Source organism: Chiloscyllium punctatum, unplaced genomic scaffold, assembly GCF_047496795.1.
Source record: "Chiloscyllium punctatum isolate Juve2018m unplaced genomic scaffold, sChiPun1.3 scaffold_486, whole genome shotgun sequence".
Lineage (NCBI taxonomy): Eukaryota > Metazoa > Chordata > Chondrichthyes > Orectolobiformes > Hemiscylliidae > Chiloscyllium > Chiloscyllium punctatum.
The window spans coordinates 96,999-116,858 of NW_027310220.1; the positions used below are offsets into that span (position 1 = coordinate 96,999).

General features: G+C 42.9%; 1 protein-coding gene across 1 annotated transcript in view; it reads right to left on the minus strand.

The window, feature by feature from the left end:
• Nucleotides 1-19,860, minus strand: part of LOC140472980 (transducin beta-like protein 3) — a 65,320-nt gene that overhangs the window by 24,261 nt on the left and 21,199 nt on the right. The window contains exons 11-18 of the mRNA XM_072567548.1: nt 15,216-15,357; nt 12,954-13,012; nt 12,725-12,831; nt 11,299-11,443; nt 10,171-10,401; nt 5,858-5,928; nt 2,155-2,311; nt 1,010-1,068 (exon numbers count right to left, since the gene is read on the minus strand). Coding sequence (XP_072423649.1) covers nt 1,010-1,068; nt 2,155-2,311; nt 5,858-5,928; nt 10,171-10,401; nt 11,299-11,443; nt 12,725-12,831; nt 12,954-13,012; nt 15,216-15,357 — 971 coding nt within the window. The remainder of the gene's footprint in view (nt 1-1,009; nt 1,069-2,154; nt 2,312-5,857; nt 5,929-10,170; nt 10,402-11,298; nt 11,444-12,724; nt 12,832-12,953; nt 13,013-15,215; nt 15,358-19,860) is intronic.

Sequence of the window (19,860 nt, forward strand, 5' to 3'; positions counted from 1 at the left end):
CCAATTCTGGAATGAGAGGTGGAGGCAGCACCAATGATATCACTGATATACCGGAGAAAGAGCTGCAGGTCAGGGGTGGAATAGGACCAGAACAAGGAACGCTCACATAACCCACAAAGAGACAGGCATAACTGGGGCGCATGCAGGTCCCCGTGGCCACCCCTGTGACCTGAAGAAAGTGGGAGGAGTTAAAAGAAGTTGTTCCGGGTGACTATCAGCTTGGAGGCAGGAGGAGGACGGGAAGCACCAGATGACATGAGGTTAGTGACCATAGTGGACACAATGTCCTGATGGTCCATAGTGGGGTCATAGTCAAGGGGGCGATAGGAGGAGGTATCTGAGAGCTGGCACTCACTCTCTCCAATGTAGAGGCCACTACAGTTGTTCTTTCAGTTTTAATTCGGCGTAAACTAGACTGTCATTAATGATAAACAACAATCACTCAATTTATTAATGGTTGCCCTGAACACAACTACAAGAAAATACAATTACCTGTTTAAATGGCTGATTCCTATACACTAGATACCAGCCCAGCTACGTTGAGCTACAAAGATTGAGGGATTTATCAAGGCAGTTCATGGATTCACTCAGGAGACTGTGGATATTCAATTTAAAAGTTGCTTTATAAAAAGGAAAAGGGTTATTTTAGAATGTGACACCTGGTAGCCTTAATATAATTTGTTGGTAATTTTAATCTTCTTGGAAAAGAATGCAAGAAAATGTGCTTTGAAGAACTGCATTTTAAAGTAAATTAAAGACACCTTATCTTCTCGAGTGAGAACTAAGTACTACTCGGATGTTTCACTCAGTTTTGTCCTCAAGCCAAGCTGGTTCCTAAATAAGGAGAGAGTGAAGTCTGCAGACGCTGGAGAGTTGATAAAATGTGGCGCTGGGAAAGCGCAGCAGGTCAGGCAGCACCCGAGGGCTCAGACCTGTACAGTTTGACACATGGTGCACAGTAAAAACTGTTACTCATCAAGTCAGACTACATTTTAAAAAAAAAACTCACTTCAAAATCTGGTCTTCCTGTTTGGCCTGCTCTTCGGCAAGCTCTATCTCGGTCACATCCTAAAACACAGAAGAACATTTTATTAGGATGGACAATTCTTTTCCAATAATTTGAAAGCAATGAACCAGATGCACTTCATCTTTGCTGCCCCTTTTACCATTCTACAATTAAAACGTAACTTGACTGAGATGAAAAGTTTTGATAGAGGTAGGGACAGCATCTATCATTTCAAAAATCTGTGCGATGTTCCAAGATGCTCAAAGGGGAGAACTTGTCAGTACGTTTTTTTGTGAACTATAATGTTGCAGTGAGTTGCAATGCTTTCCATTCCATTCCAGTGCAGATTAGCTTTGTGCATATTAAAGCTCATTCCCTTTTCATAGAATCCCTAGAGTGAGGCAAGGCCATTCAGCCTATTGAGTCCATACCAACCCTCCAAAGAGCATCCCACCCAGATCCACCCCATCCCTGTAATCCTGCATTTCCCTTGGCTAATCCATGTAGCCTACACATCCCTGGACACTGAGCAATTTAGCTCAGCCAATCCACCTAACCTGCACATTTTTGACTGTGGGAGGAAACCAGAGCACCCAGAGGAAACCCACAGACATGGGGAGAATGTGTAAACTCCACACAGACAGTGGCTCGAGGGTGGAATTGAACTTGGATCCCTGATGCTGCGAGGCAGCTGTACTAACCACTCAGCTCCCATGCCGCCCCATTTTAGCATTGGTCACGAGTCTCTCAGTGGGACTGCTGATTCACTGCCAATTCATGTTAAATTTGGCTCAATTCAGCTGCAGTTCCAAGCTAGATTTACACAGTCCAATAAGTATATCATCAGGTGTTTGCCCACGTAACCATGGTCAGAGTCAAGGAAGATCCATGAGGTAAAAGGCAGACATAATGTGCAATTAAGAAATTGCACCTGATTATCAATCAGAAGCACAAGAGTTTTCTCCTCAAGGGTTTCACTGAGGTGAGTAGCACTGGCAACTGGGATTCCTTTGCTCCTTGGCCAAGTGTATAATCGCAAAGATCAAGTGATATTAGAAAAATAGAAAACCTGTAGGGTTGTTGAAAACACAGCTTCTGACAAGACGCACTTGCTGTTTATGAGACATCAGCGATTTCATGCATCGTACCTTCCAGATAATTATACACGAGTCTGCTGCTCCAGAGACGACCATATCATCTTTCTTATTACAGTGGAGACCCCACACCTTATTCTCGTGGGCGTCTAATGTTTTAACACATTCATTAGTTTTGATGGTCCACAGTTTCAGCAAGCCATCAGATGCGCTGCAAATAATAGAAACACAAGAAAATGCTGTAAGTTTATTTACATCAAAGTTATTTTTTTCTCAACTTTGACGCGATATCAACCATAAGATTTATTGCAACAAGTGGGTTCAGATGTTTCCAAGGGATGTTCTGCCAAAAGGCTGTCTCTCCTTCTCTGACTGAAGTAAAGTGCAGTCAGTGCAAACTACCTGCCAGAGTTCAGGGTGACACAGAACAAGGCAGGAAACGCTTACAAAAAGGTGGAGAGAGGAGAGTGAGTGGAGTTGAGAACACAGGAACAGGAGAAGACCATTCAACCCATCAGATCTGCTCCTCCATCTAACATGGAGTCATAGAGACGTACAGGACAGAATCAGACCCCTCCGTCCAACTCGTCCACGCCGACCAGATATCCGAACCTCATCTAGTCCCACATCCCTCTAAACCCTTCCTATTCATATACCCATCCAGACACCTTCTAAATGCTGTAATTGTACCAGTCTTCAACACTTCCTCTGGTAGCTCATTCCATACACGCACCACCCTCTGTGAGAAGAAGATGCCCCTTATGTCCTGTTTGAATCTTTCCCTCTCATCTTAAACCTGTGCCTTCTAGTTCTGGACTTCTCCATTCCAGGGAAAAGGCCTTGCCTATTTAGCCTATCCTATCCATGTCCCTCATGATCCTATAAACCTCTATAAGGTCACCCCTCAGCCTCCAGTGCACCAGGGAAAACAGCCCCAGCATATTCAGCCTCTCCCTATTGTTCAAATCCTCCAACCCTGGTAACATCTTTGTAAATCTTTTCTGAACCCTTTCAAGTTTCACAACATCCTGCAGATAGGAAGGAGACCAGAACTGCATGCAAAATTCCAAAAGAAGCCTAACCAATGTCCTGTACAGTTGCAACATGACCTCCCAACTCCTGTACTCAATACTCTGACCAATAAAGGAAAGCAAACCAAACGCCTTTTTCACTATCCTATCTACCTGCGACTCCACTTTCAAGGAACTATGAACCTGCACTCCAAGGTCTCTTTATTTAGCAACACTCCCTAGGGCCTTACCATTAAGTGTATAAGTCCTGCTCCAATTTGTTTTTCCAAAATGTAGCACCTCACATTTATCTAAACTCTGTCTGCCACTCCACAACCCATTGGCCCATCTGATCAAGATCCCATTGCACTCTGAGGTAACCTTCTTCGCTGTCCACTACACCTCCAATTTTGGAGTTGTCTGCAAACTTACTAACTATACCTCGTATGTCATGTCATGACATGTCACAGAATCCCTACTGCGTGTAAACAGGCCCCTTTAGCCCAACAAGTCCACACTGACCCTCCAAAGAGTAACCCACCCAAACGCATTCCCCTACCCTATTACTCTATATTTACCAATGACTAATGCACCAAACCTACACATCCCTAAACACTATGGGTAATTTAGCACAGCCAATTTACCTAACCTGCACATCTTTGGACTGTGGGGGGAAACCGGAGCACCCGGAGGAAACCCACGCAGGCACAGGGAGAATGTGCAAATTCCACACAGACAGTCGCCCGAAGCTGGAACTGAACCCAGCTCACTGGTGCTGTGAGGTAGCCATTCTAACCACTGAGCCACCATGCCGCCCTCAGATGTTCACATCCAAATCATATATATGTATGACGAAAGGTAGTGGACACATGCACCGATCCTTGTGGCACACACTGGTCACAGGCCTCCAGTCTGAAAAACAACCCTTCACCACCACCTTCTATCTTCTAGCTTTGAGCCAGTTCTGTATCCAAATGGCTAGTTCTCCCTGTATTCCGTGAGATCTAACCTTGCTAATCAGTTGACCAAGAGGAACCTTGTTGAATGCCTTACTGAAGTCCATATAGATCACATCTACCGCTCTACCCTCATCAATCCTCTTCGTTACTTCTTCAAAAAACACAATCAAGTTTGTGAGACATGATTTCCAATGCACCAAGCCATGTTGACTATCCCTAATCAGTCCTTACCTTTCCAAATACGTGTACATCCTGCCCCTCAGGATTCCCTCCAACAACAATATTTAAAAAGGTTTCCTGTCTCTGTTGATAAGCTGACTTCATTCTGAACATACTGATCTCTAACATAAAACATTAAGCAAGGCAAATATCCACAGATAATTTGGACACTTTTACACTTCAATTCGCCATAAGACCTAGTAATAAAATACAGGAAATGAAACAGTTACTGTCAACTACCCTGTCAACCACGATGGGAGGGGCATCTTCGGTTATGGAGAAAGAGAGCTGTCTCGGAAGCCAGTGTGAAGGGTCAAGTCAGCAGGACAGTTGGAAGAGAGACAGAGGAGGAAAGGGATGCATGCAAGTGCAGGAGAGTAATACCTGCCCTTTTACTTCCTGACAATCCAAGATCCCCAAGCACTCTTTCTCAATGAAACACCAACGTATGTATATTTCTGTAAATTTAGGTTTGCATACTTGCAACTCACACAGCGGTCTGCTCTATTTTGGGGATGAGATGAGATAGTTGGTTGCAAAACATCCCTGATCAGTCATAATGCATGGCTCTGACCAAGTAGGCACTGGAGATTTCAATCCCTTATCTTTCTCCGATGCTGGCTTCTCTGTCCTCAGTTCCAATGAAGCTCAAGGAACACTTCCCATCTTCCAAATACACATTTTGCTGCCTTCAGGACCCATCATGGAGCTCAACGATTTCAGAGCACAAATGTTGCCAGACCTGCTGAGCTTTTCCAGCAGCTTCTGCATTTAGCTCAAAGTGATACCAGATTTAAGGGTTTAAACTATGAAGTCAGATTCTGTAAAAATGGCTCATGTACCTTGAGTTGCAAAGACTGAGTGGGGATCTAATTCATGTTAAATAGATTAAGGAATTCATTAGGGAAGATGCAGGGAAACAAACTCCTCTGGTTAGCATTAGGTTGTTCAAAATCTAAAACAGGAAGTCCTTTCTCTCCGAAGATTCATAGAATCCTTACAGCGCAGAAGCAGGTCATTTGGCTCATGGGTCCACACCAACCCTCCGAAGATCCAACCCATCCTATTCCCATAAACCTGCATTCCCATGGTTAATCTACCTAGTTTACGCATCCCTGGACACTGTGGGGCAATTTAGTATGGCCAATTCACCTAACCTGCACATCTTTAGGACTGTGGGGGGGGGAAATCCCATGCAGACATGGGGAGAATGTGCAAACTCTACAGACAGTCACAGGGGCTGGAATCGATCCTGAGCCCCTGGCGCCATGAGGTAGCAGTGCTAACCACCGAGCCACCATGCCACCCAGAAGACTTTTGAAAATCTGGCACTATGATTGAAAGTGGTGTATGTTGGGTAAACTGAAACATTGAGAACTGAAAAGGATACATCCTTGTTAGGAAAGGCTGTCAATGCATATGGAATAAAGGTAGCTGAATGATTAGTAACAGATCAACAATGGTCTTACCAAACTTTGGGGCAGGCTGAAGGTTGTGGGGTGTTTTGGAATGGAATGTTGTGCAACATCTATTTTTAATCTGTCAACAGTTAATAAAACTTCATTTTACCTTGTCAACAGCTGAGTTCCACGACTCACAAAAATTGTTTTCAGTACAGAAGCATCATGGCCTTCAAACGTCTGAGAATACAAAGGGTTACGAAATGAGAAGTTCACTATTTAGTCAACAGTACCATTACTTATAAAAGGGTAGCTGAAATGAAAACACCTCATTAATAATTATCTTGAACTCAGTCAGCAGGTGACGAGAATTCGCTCAAGGGCTCATGAACCAATAAACAGACTGGCAGCATAGTGGAACATAAAATACTGTCAATGAATTCCTACCAAGTTAAGCAGGTAAATGAACAATCAACACAAGTCACCACAGGCATCCTAGTAATTTCGTGAGCACACTCTGCCATCACACTCTGATCCTTTGAAATGTGCTTCAAACGAGTCTTCTAGTGCCATTCCTCCAGTGAGCTGTTACATACAGTGCAGCATTAATAGCATCGCAAATTTATAATATTGGAATAAACTGCCTGCTTATTACTAAGCACTGCTGGAGTACTGGCAGTGACATCTTCAGGATTGAGTTAATTGATTATCTAGTAATCAGATCATCATTCTTCATAACGAAGGGACACAGACACGTTTCCCAAATGTTTCCACACAAGATAACCCCACCAGCCCAGGGATTAATCTGGTGAATCTCAACTGAACTTTCCCTATGGCAGGTTGTACACAATACTCCAGGTGAGATCTCACAAAGGCGCTACACAACTGTGGTAAGATATCTTCACTGCTGTACTCAAATCCCCTTGAAATCAATGCCAACACATCATTTGCCTTCCTAATGACTTCCAGTGCCTGCATCTTAGCTTTGAGGGACTAGTACATCCAGATTCCTCAGACAACCTGCACTTTCAAACCTCTCTTCATTTAAGAAGTAATTTGTCTTTTCTACTAAAGTGAATAACCTCATATATATTCACAATAAATTTTATCCACTATGTTCTAACCTATTCATGAGGCCCATCGGAATCCTCTTGATGCCTCTGTGCATCCACCTCTCAAATTATTCTTTTTACCAACCAGCTTGATGCCAGCTGGAAATATTATGACTGATGGCCACATGCAAACCTTTTCTTGTGATTGTGAGTATTTGTGGATGTAGCATTCCCCCTTTGCAGTCCAACCTCCCACCCTGAGATGGTCCATTTATTCCTACTCAGTCTTGAGGGGAGATTGTGGAGCATTAATAGTGGATGAGTAACTCAGACTCTTAGGTTAACTTTCTGGGAACATGAGCTTGAATCCCATCAGAATATAGAATACAAAGCTAGCCCAGTGATGGCCATGCAACCTTTGTCAATTGTCATAAAACCCATCAGGTTCACTAATGCCCTTTAGAGAAGGGAAATCTGCCATCCTTACAGGTAACTGCAGATACAGCAATGTGGTCGACTCTTAACTACCCTCTGGGTAATAAATGCCAGCCTCCCCAGCGATGCCCACATCCCATGAACAAATAAAACAATGGTGCACTAATTCTCAATCCACACTAGTAAATTCCAAGCTATCTAAATTGATTTACCAGCCTCCTTTATCAAAAGCCTTCTGAGAATTCAGATACAATGTGCTATATGCGACATCCAAAAACATGGGGGAACTTGGAAACATGGAGGCATTAAGCAAGGGCACCAAAGATCTCCCTACCAGGAATGGGACCTAAACATTTTGTAAAGTATTTTGCCCTGGATAAATACTTTTTAAAAAAGGGCTAAACAGTATTTTAAAGATGCAAATCGGGCACAAACATAGTTTCTGAAATGAGCAAGGGGATTAGGGTCAGGGCTGGTAGGTCTAGTAGCCAACCAGGGTCGAGGCATTCTGAATTCAAAAGGGCTAAGCTGTGACTGATAGGAATTCGAGGTCATGTCAGAGATCAACTGCTTGACTGTTTAGCTCTGGGCAAGGAGGGATATGAAGAGAGGCAGGAGATAGTAAGGAGGGGCCATCAGCATTAGGCTGCGGAACTTACTTTAGTATCGCTGCATTCAATACTGTGGTAAAGACCACACTCCAGGCACAAATAGGAGATTAGGTAAATAACATCATAACTGATCTGACTTGGCAAAAATGAACAAATGAGTTTCATTGCTACAAATACGCACGATAGAAAGGGTAGCAAGAATCGAGAGAAAGAATGCAGTTCATTTGACAGGAACTGCAAGTTGTTGTTATGAACTTTAAATGCTTCCTTCTATTTTTGCTCAGTTGGTTACTGTGTACTAACACCCCTCATACCTTCGCTGAACATTAAAAATAACACACTAAACCATTCAGCCTTTTCTGCCTGACCCACCATCAGTAGGATCATGACTCAGATCTTTTATCTCAATTCTACCCTTATGCATTATTCCAATAATGATGTTAACTTTCTTATCACCACAGAAGCAATGAAACCTTGAGCATCCAGCATTTTCTGTTTTTTTATTTCAATTTTCCTACAATTGTAATATTTTGCCTTTCTACCTCAATATCCCTTCATTCTCGCTGTATCCAAAAATCCATTAATCTTGGTGATCGTCAGAGAAATCAAACCCCTTGGCATCATTTGAGCCCACAAACCCACCAACACGCTAAAACAGCAGCTAATGAACTTGAAAGACCCGATACAGACAACAAGCAAAACTAATGTCACTTACAAAATACCATGCAAGAACTGTAACAAACACTACATTGAATAAACAGGCAGAAAACTAGCCACCAGGATACATGAACATCAACTAGCCACAAAAAGACATGACCCACTCTCACTAGTATCCTTACATACAGATGAGGAAGGACACCACTTTGACTGGGACAACACATCCATCCTAGGACAAGCCAAACAGAGACACGCATGAGAATTCCTAGAAGCATGGCATTCCAATTGGAACTCCATCAACAAACACATTGACTTGGATCCCATTTACCACCCCCTAAGACAAAGAACAGGAAATATCATCACCACAGGAAATGACATCACCAACCCAAAGAAACCTAAACACAAATATAAAGCAGGCCATGCCACCAGTGCTTCATCCCCAGGCTCACTGATGATGTAACCTAGTATGGTGATGAAACATCCGAAAACGAACCTTCCAGCTAAGTTAGCAAACCTACATCCAGAACCTCCACCTAACCTACAAATCTTCTCAAAACCCGTTAAGGGAAAGTCCATTGAAATAATTAAATGTTTAACGATATCATATACCACCAATACAATAAGACTGCAGATGTTAACCCAGTGTATCCATCAGGAACGAGGTAGTGGCGATTGGGGGTGGTTGGGTAAAATTTTGCCTGGAGGTTCACATGCAGGTCATTTTAGCTGGAGACTCTATCTCTTTAGCACAGCTGTCTGCTCCAGAAAGAGACACAATTAAGGTTTGATGAGGCCACTGTGACCGGAAAATGATTTTAACTTGAAATCAACAAAAGCCTGCACATTCCTGGGATCACTTCAGGTCAGATTGTCGCCACAAGAGGCTCAAGTAACTCTTTTTATTTTGAAACCTCCCTGTAGGCCAGGGGGAGTGAGAGAGCTCTTCCTGTCTGTGTGATGAGAGCTCAGACCTCTCCCACCCCAGGTTACTGCCTCCCCGAACAACCTTGCTTACTTCCACCTTCCTTATTCTTCTGGGCACCCTTACACATGCTCTCCTGGCTCTAGTCGACAGTCACACTATTCCCACCTGTCAGCCTCCATGTCACACATGCCAATTTTGGTGGGGATGGGTGTGGTTTGAGGTTGGGAGTGGAGGGGAGGTCCATGAGAGAAAAGCATGCCAAGGACCAGAGGCTAAAAGACTTCATGCCGTTTGTGTCACACTCCACTTCGCCCCCTCTTGTCTGTAATTCTCACCCTTTGGTTTTTGGCTCAGTTAAGGATTCCAAACAAACTCCGCGCAGAAGTAGGCCATTCGGCCCTCTGAGCCTACTGTGCCATTCAACATGATCACGATCGACCCTCTACCTCAATGCCACCTCTTTATTTTCTCTCCATACCACATATTACCTTTAATGTCTTAAAATTTTCCGTTAATACACTCAGTGACCCTACCTCCATTGCCTTCTGTGGAATAAGACGACATTTCTTCATGTCAGTCTTAAATGGCCTCCTTCATATCATGGGTGAGACTGCACCTGGTTCGAGACTCCCTACCCACAGGAAATACCCTTCCTGACCCTAGCCTAGCCCTGTTAGAATTTTAGACGTTTAATTCTGCCACACCGTCCAATCACCTTTCCTAATCAGGTCACGCAAGTCACCAAGTTGTTTTTGGTCACACTGAAGTCTTCCCTCTGCCACAACCAAATCATATTTTCTACCTTTAAGCAGTTGAAGTCCTGAAGTCCCCAGAGTTTGACAGTGCCATCTGCTGAAGAGGTAGCTAGGATCTGGTCCATCGGAGAAAACTGGACCGACCAAATTCCACGGGTGTGACCTCGAAACACTCCGATGAGTGAGAAATCAGATGTGGACCAGAGCTTTGCTGTTCTGTCCTGTGAGCCGGTAGCCACCAGCTTGTCATTTGGAGAGACTACCACACTGTTTATATCCTACAATGTAATAATCACAATAGGACACACTTAAGAACAAACCACACCCTCATTTCCTGATGATTAGCAAACAGTTTAATTATCGGTGCAATCTTGTTCACAACTGTAACATTGACATGCAACCTCTAATACAGAGCGACCCCCGTATCCGTGGAATAGTTTTCCACCGTACAGCGAAACATCCCAACATCGCTCATCATGGAACATGATGATGAATTAACCAAAGCTTTATCCAGGAGGAGAGGGTTAGCTTCCAGAGCTTAGGAATCTGAAGACACAGTGAGAAAAGTAACGGGAGGATCGGTGCCTTAAGGAGTCACTGACAGGAGAGGTTGTCAGGGAAAGATAAGGTTTGGGAGATTACAAGAATACAAAGAGACAAGGCCATGAAGGGATTTAACAGAAATCTTATACCAGTTGTGTAGCAGATCCAAAAGTCACTGTTGATTAACAAAGACAGGGAAGATTTATAAGACTTATGCAGAATAGCACGAGAGTAGTAGAGATTTGGATAAGTTGAAGTCTATGCAATAATGGCAGGTTAGCCAGTAGAACATTGGAGAAGTTAACTTTAAAGATCACAAAGGAATAGAAGCAAGAGTTTCAGCAGCATATGGGGGATTTGGAAAGGCAGTTGGCTGGTCTATTCTAAACTTGTCTGTAAATGACACTGCCAAGGGGTGCAGCATGAAGAGAGTGAGATGGAGGCGAGGATATATTTGACTAGAGACATCTATCCAATGGTATAGTACAAGAATGGAACTAACCAAGTCAGTCCCACTGTGCTGTTAACTTCTACATTATCTGCTTTGCCCTCACTGGACTCCTTCTTCTAAAAAGCAGATCACACAAGTGTTCATCATTACTTAGGCATCGATATAACCCATAACCTTTTACCTTGTCGTGAACTTGCTCAGTCAACTCAGCATGAAAGATTTCAGGTTCTGCGGCTTTCTTACTGTTAACCTCAATGGACTTTGTAAGATTCCACAGCTTTAGGGTGCAGTCCTGGCTCCCACTGATAATGAAGCCTTCTTTCAATCTGGAATTAGAAAATCATCGAATAAAAAGAACATTAGAACCAAAAAATCTGCATACAACGTAGAAGCCTACAATCAGATTGGAGCTACACAAATCTGCTGCTCAACCATGATCAGATAATCAGTCAGAAGCATTGTCAATCTTATTCTCACCTTCACCTGAAGACAATAAATCTCTGAAGCTGAAGAGCAATACAAGGGGTTATCTACATTAGAAAGTAACACCATCTTCAGGCTTAACTTCACGCTGGGGCAATGTGTCACTATTTAAATGCATCCTTAAGAAGAACTGTGTTATAAGGTTGCGGTAAAGTTGCCACAATCCTAGTGAGCTGCTCTCTTATTACAGAGATATAACTGATGGTGGTTTAGCCTGTGGGTCACCACGCCTCAGGAGAGATGGAAGAGGACAACCCAATATGGTAACCTGTGTGGGAATTGAAACAACGCTGTTGGCGTTACGCTGAATTGCAAGCCAGTCAGCTAGACAACTGAGTTAACCAACACCTCAACTGTTATAAAAGCATATCTGTTTAAAAAAAGCACCCAAGTGCATGCTATAACAAGTTTATCGCCAGCAAAACTTGCATTTGCATTGCGGCTTTCCGGAAAAAAAAATTCAAGAAGTTTCACAGTAAGATTATCAAACAAAACTTTAAAACCAGTCATGACAGAAAGGTGACAATGCTTGGTCAAGATGTTTAAAAGCACCTTAACAGAGAGAGAGAGAGGGTGAGAGAGGCAGCATGAATGAAGGAGCGCATGCCAGAGCTTAGGGTCAGGCTGCTGAAGGTACACAGTGAAAAGTTAAGCAATTCAAATTGGAAATGTACAAAGGGACCAAAATGGAAGCAGTTCAGATTCTGTAAGAGATTGAAATAATAAAAGATTTGAACACAAAGCTGAGAATTGGAAAGTCAAGCCGATTTAGTCACATTTTCATTGCTTGAACAGCAGACATGAAGGGGGATCTTGCAGCAAGAGGAGTTTTGAGGCTCTCATTTAAGAAAAAAAACACCTGAACACGTGCCTGCATGGGTTTTCTCCGGGTGCTCTGGTTTCCTTCCACAATCCAAAGATGTGCAGGTTAGGTAGATTGGCCACGCTAAATTGCTCATAATGTTCAGGGATGTGTAGGTTATGTGCATTAGTCAGGGGTAAATGTACAGTAATGGGGAATGGGCTTGGGTGGAATACTCTTCAGAGGGTCGGTGTGGACTTGTTTCCAAAGGGCCTGTTTCCACACTGTAGAGAGTCTATGATAACTTTCAAAACATACTTACCTTGAGCAAGAAATAATACCGATGCTGTGGGCATGTCCTAGGCCTTGTGCCACACAGTTCACTTCTCCAGTCGTTTTACTCATTTTCCAGATTCGAACGGTTTTGTCCTGAAGTGTGGGAGGAAAATAATTAAACCTAAAAACACCAAGTTAGTTTATATCGCAAAAAGAATTAATTTCCCAACTAAATCTATAAAAAATAGATCAATTTGTTGAAAAATAGAACATACCTTTGAACAACTGGCAAATTTGGTGCCTTTCTTAAACACATCCAGGGCTAATACGGTATCTAAAAAAGAAAATTAATTTTCTCTGGGTATAGCATAACACTAAGTAGAAAAATAAGTTCTTTATCTTCAGTCATGACTTCAATGCAAATTAATTGCTTGTATTATTCCAAGACTGTACTAACAGCGCAATATAATCTGATAGTCGGAAAATATGCAGCATAACACTACGCAACCAACAGGCAGGCCAGAAATTAGTAAATAGCTGACTAAAATTAATTTTTACATCAAAATATCTGAAATAAACAAACAGAAATCATGTTAAATTTACACAGTCAGCCAGGCAAGAAAAGAAACTAGGTATCTGACAATGTGGGTTATGGCTGGTTGGTTGCATTGAAAGCAACCCGTCATCATGATAGAAGCTGGGTTTTGGAGGTGGAAGGAAATGTTCCTCAACATCAGGTGTTTCAAGGCTCAATATTAAGGTTAATAATTACACATATCTAGTTTATTATCTTCCCTGATTTACTATCTCCATTCTGTTGTCTGCCTAACTTTTAAATCGCTATGTAGGCTCCTTCCTTACCTATCCACACTCACTCCAACACATCTATCATCAGCATAGATACTGGTTGTTCTGCTATAATGCGCATTTTGTTAATGCGAATTCGCTATAACATGATTGATGAATTTGGGACACTGCTTCTAAAGCGCAAACTTTTAGATCGTGTATTAGTTATAACGCAATTCTGGCCCCATTAGTTTAAATGGTGTAACTATTATTCGATTTTCTTATACCATGGGGTTGCACGAGAACAGAACTGTTGTGTTATAGCAGAACCAACTGTACCACATTTTCCTAATGGCCATGGATTCTGTAGAAGGGTGACTGGATTCAAGGCATGAACTCTGTTTCTCGCTCCAGAGATACTACCAGACCTGCTGCGTTTCTCCAGCAATGTCTGTTTTTAACAGCTTTGCAAGGAACCAATGAAACACTGATAGCAAGCTGTTATTAAACAGAAATTACGTATCTGTGAACAGCCTTTTTTAAAATTCCTGCAGCACAAACTTACCTGGCACTGTTACACTCAAATGCAACTCTTCTAGCTGCTTGATTTGAGTATGTGGTCTGTAGCAAGCCACACAAGTAAATGTTGACATGGGGAAAAAAGTGTGTTTGAAGTATTTGGTATTGTCATTACTGCATTACATTTGTGGGACCTTGCTCTGTTGTCACATTTCTTGCATTATAATGACCAATATATGAGAAATGTATCAATGGCAGTCAAGCACTCCTATTGTTGTGGAATGCAACTATACATTAATGTCTTTTTCCTACATTGAGCTCAAGAAATTTAGCTTAAAAATACGATTTCAACATGCATAAGGGATTCAATTTAGAAACGGAAGAAGTTAACAATATTTCTTTGGTAACTAAATGGGGTTAGAAAATGGAATAATGCACAATTACAATTGCATGGCAAGATCTATTTGAGAAAACACAGAGAACATTACATAATTGTATTCATTCGATACATTGGGTGGCATGGTGGCTAGCACTGCTGCCTCACAGCGCCAGGGACCTGGATTCGATTCCACCCTTAGGTGATGGTTTATGTGAAGTTTACACATTCTCCCTGTGTCTGTGTGGGTTTGATCTGTGTCCTCCAGTTTCCTTCCACAGTCCAAAGATGTGCAGGTTAGATGGATTGGCCAGGCTAAATTGCCCACAGTGCCCAGGGGTGCGCAGTCCATGGGAAGTACAGGATTACATGGATAGGGTAGTGGGGAGAAGGGTCTGGGTTGGATGCTCTTCACAGGGTCTTAATGGCCAGCTTTCACACTGTAGGGGTTCTATAAAAGATGGGGATGTATTAAATGACTTATCAATCGTACAAAGGCAAAACTATACCTGGGCTGTTAAAATAATAGATCCAAAAAAAAGTGCGGCGTAACCCAGGTATAGCAACTGCAACACTTGGCAATTTACTTCAAACTAATCTTTTGTTCAAACTGGTTTAGGGCAAACAGATATTGCAACATTGTGACAGGTTAACAAGAAGGTCAGCAGATTGTGAATCAAAAAACAAAGATGACAATGTACTGTGTTTGGCATGTACATTTGTACAAGGGAATGAATACAAGACTATTGCACTATCCAAGTATTTGTCCCATAACCCCTACCTCTCACCACTACCAGAGTGGAAACTTGAAGGAGAGTTATGACCAACCCAACACAAGTAGGAAGTTTCCACTCACCTGTGTGTCCATATAGAATTTGACAATTTAACGTTGCAAGCTCAAATACTTTCAGCTGTGGGCTGTTGGTGGCCACAACAATGTGTGTGTCAGATGGGCCCAAAAACTTTACATCCAGCACTTCATCATTATAACCTACAAACTAAAAACAGAAGGCATTAGAACTCGACAATCCTAACTCCTGGAATATAAATTCATGTCGTGTTGTAAACCTTAAGCCAATAGTGTGTTAATGTCAACATATATTTAAATATTGGTGTCCCGTCTTCTGTACAATCTGATGCATCGCCATTCTTGTTCAGAATGCGCCATGGTATTCATCAAGTTTTGACACTGATGCTTTATAAGTAGCAAGAGTGTAATCTGCCCTTTCCTATTACAGCACCAATCCAGAGCTAGTTCTGTGCTCTCTTCAAAGTCTGCTTTCCAATTCCTCTCAGTTCCATGAAAGGATGTAATTGCCTTGACCACAAGTAACACAGTCATCTGCCCGCCTTTCAGGACTTAACCCGAAGCCTCAGGAATTTCTGCTACCCAGATCTCCTCTGCGCAAAGAGCCTTATTAATGAACATAGCAGCAACTATGTGCAGGTTGGAAATCAGTATTTTTAACTTTCAAGAACAAAAATGGGTTTGAATCAGCTGTGAAATTAAAACATTAAAAAGCTGGAAGTGAACTGCAATCCATCTCAAAATCACCCACTCAATGGAGAGGGCAACCTAACCACTCCCAGGAATTAAGTCACTCAATGAAATCTTTGGAAGTTTCCTTTTCTGTTAAAACCACAGATTTCCCAGACTGCAGGAAATTTCTGCAGGATGTACATGTATTTGGAAAGGCAAGGACTGATTAGGGATAGTCAGCATGGCTTTGTACGTGGGAAATCATGTCTCACAAACTTGATTGAGTTTTTTGAGGAGGTAACAAAGAGATTGATGAGGGCAGAGCAGTAGATGTGATCTATATGGACTTCAGTAAGGCGTTCGACAAGGTTCCCCATGGGAGACTGCTTAGCAAGGTTCAAACTCACGGAATACAGGGAGAACTAGCCATTTGGATACAGAACTGGCTCAAAGGTAGAAGACAGAGGGTGGTGGTGGAGGGTTGTTTTTCAGACTGGAGGCCTGTGACCAGTGGAGTGCCACAAGGATCAGTGCTGGGCCCTCTACTTTTTGTCATTTACATAAATGATTTGGATGCGAGCATAAGAGGTACAGTTAGTAAGTTTGCGGATGACACCAAAATCGGAGGTGTAGTGGACAGCGAAGAGGGTTACCTCAGATTACAACAGGATCTGGACCAGATCCTTCCTATCAGAAAGATGTTGTGAAACTTGAAAGGGTTCAGAAAAGATTTACAAGGATGTTGCCAGGGTTGGAGGATTTGAGCTATAGGGAGAGGCTGAACAGGCTGGGGCTGGTTTCCCTGCCGCGTCAGAGGCTGAGGGGTGACCTTATAGAGGCTTATAAATTTATGAGGGGCATGGATAGTGTAAATAGGCAAAGTCTTTTCCCTGGGGTCAGGGAGTCCAGAATTAGAGGGCATAGGTTTAGGGTGAGAGGTGAAAGATATAAAAGAGACCTACGGGGCAACTTTTTCACACAGAGTGTGGTACGTGTATGGAATGAGCTGCCAGAGGAAGTGGTGGAGGTTGGTACAATTGCAACATTTAAGAGGCATCTGGATGGGTATATGAACAAGAAGGGTTTGGTGGGATATGGGCCGGGTGCTGCAGGTGGGACTAGACTGGGTTGGGATATCTGGTCGGCATGGACGGGTTGGACCGAAGGGTCTGTTTCCATGCTGTACATCTCTATGACTCTATAAAATGTTGTCAGAGAGTGGCGAATTCACATTTTCTGACATGCTGGCGACGTGGACATCCAGAGAATGAGTTTTTTTCTTTTTACATTTTAACAAACGCACTTAGAGCACTGTTCCTCCTGACCCACAAGCAAGTGTTTTCACCAGGTCTTGAAAAGCATCCCTCGGAACCACACTAATCCATCATAACCTCCACACGACTTCCTACAACCTTTGAGCATTCAACTCCCCACACTGTGGTGACCAATCCATTGCCCTTCCCACTCCGATCCCTGACTTACCCCAATATCCAAACCCCATCTGATCTTTCCCAACGAAGTTGGGATAAATGCACGCATGGCAATGGAGCAACGTATGACATATTGAAATAAACAGGAACTCCCAGCTTTATCAAATTGATAACTGACTTTATTGAATACCAAAAGCAAGCAAAAGGAAGACTTCCAGCAATGGTGCAGAGAAAAAAGATACAGTTAAATATTTAAAGAGGATTGGGGTTTTGAAAATTGTGGAAACTCTCTGGTAGAAGTCTCTTAAAAAGAGCAGTTAACAGGAGGAAACCTAATAAGGTAGCCAGCATTACCTGGAGAGGTGGATAAGAGAAAACCTCTTAGACAGGCAGTCAGCATCACCCAGAGCAGCAAGCAAAAGGAGATTCCCCCATGGTATGCAGTCAAAGACAAAGTTAGATTTATTGGAACTGATTGGAACTGGCTCCGTGAAGAAGCCAGCTGTTCGTTGAATCTGGTTGGCAGTCAATATCTTTTCTGTTCTTAAATTGTAAGATCGTACATAAATTGGTGGTAAAGTTAAAATGTATAAAAAGTAAGTGAATAATACTTAAATAATTAAAGCTCATTAAAAATGGCAGCTCAGCTGATGTGCCACGGCTGCAGTATGTGGGAGTGACTGGACAGTATTGTGATCTGGGACAAACATGTCTGCAGTAAGTGTTCAAGTAGATGTGCTTCAGAGTTTGTGAGCTTGACGCTGAATTACAGACATCAGGAAGGGAATGTTACCTGCATTCTTTGTGCCAAAAGTCAGTCCTACTACTTAGAAAACCGTCTGCTTTGATCAGTGAACAGGGACAGGAGGGTGTGACAGAGCATGAGGCAGGTAAAGGACCCAGAAAGCAGGAGATTCAGCCTCAGCAACTACCCAGGTGGTCTGAGGTTCTCTCGGTCTCCTTGATGAGATCGGGGTCTGAGGGCTGGATGTGCAAACTAACGACGGCATCACAGCACAGGAGGCCACTCAAGTTGAGGGAACAACAAGGAATGTAGCAGTAGGTGACTGTATAGCGAGGTGAATTGACACTATTCTCAACAGTTGGTAGTGGGTCCTTTGCTGTTTTGCTGCATACGATAATGGTCTAGTCATGATTGGAGGAGGTGTGATCAGTAAGTTTGCTGATGACACCAAAACTGATGGTGTTGTAAGCAGTGAGGAAGAAAGCCTTAGACAACAGGACAATATAGATGGGCTGAGCAGTGGCAATTAATTCTGAAAAGCATGAGGTGATGTGTTTTAAGGCAAGGGAGGACAGATTGAAAGGCAGGACTGCAGGAAACACAGAGGATCAAAGGGCCTTGGTGTGCAAGTACTTGAAGCACGTGGCTAAGGAGGCATATGGGATTCTGCCTTTATTAGTCAAGGGGCTGAACACATTAACAAGGAGATTATGAAGTAGTTGTATATAACATTAGTTAGGCCACTGCTGGACTGCTGTATGTAGTTCTGGTCATCACACAATAGGAAGGATGTGAATACACAGGAGATGGTGCAGAAGAGGTTCACCAGGATGTTTCCTGAGTTACAGCAATGAAGGCACACGAGGGTAGATTTCCTTAGAGCAGAGAAGGCTGAGGAAGACATGATTGAAGTGTACTAAGTTACGAGGGGCATAGACAGGGTAGATGGGGAGAAGCTTTGTCCATTAGCTGACAGATAAACTTTTATGTTCCCAGGTTATTTAAGGTAAGGAGCAGGAGGGTCAGAGGGGATTTGACTTATTTTCCCTCACCCAAATGAGTTGTGGGTATCTGGAAGTCAAGGCCTGGAGGCTGGTAGAGGCGGGAACCTTTAGGACATTTTAGTTGTATTTAGCTGAGCACTTGAAAAGCCATAGCATAAAAGGGTAAGGGACCAAGTGCTGGCAAATGGGACTTGAATGATACCAACATTGACAATTATCATTGGTGAAAAAACGGTGAAAGAGATGGGAGAAATAACCAGCAAAACACAAACCAAAATCAGCAAATATCAGACTCCTTTCCCTGAACTGTTTTATGCTTTAAGGAGGTTATTCTTCCAATACAGATCACATGAAATTAATCCATACCAGAAGAGCTAAATTTATTCTTCAGTTACGGGCGACACAGTGGCTCAGTGGTTAGCACTGCTGCCTCACAGCGCCAGGGGCCCGGGTTCAATTCCAGCCTCGGGTGGAGTGTGCATATTCTCCCAGCATCTGCGTGGGTTTCCTCCCACAGTCCAAAGATGTGCAGGTTAGGCTGAATCAGCCAGGCTAAATTGCCCATAGAGTTCAGGAATGTGTAGGTTAGGTGCAGTAGTCAGGGGTAAATGTAGAGTAATAGGATAGGGGGAATGGGTCTGGGTAGGTTACTCTTCAGAGGGTCAGTGTGGACTTGTAGGGCCGAATGCCTGTATCTACACTGTCAAGATTGAATCATCACTTGTACAACTGCAGGAACCAGCAGCTCACATGGAAAGCAGCCAAGTATGTATAGCTGGAATACCAGAGAAATCAAAACTCATGCACGCCAAGGAGATAACAGCTCTTGAGCCTTGGAATGT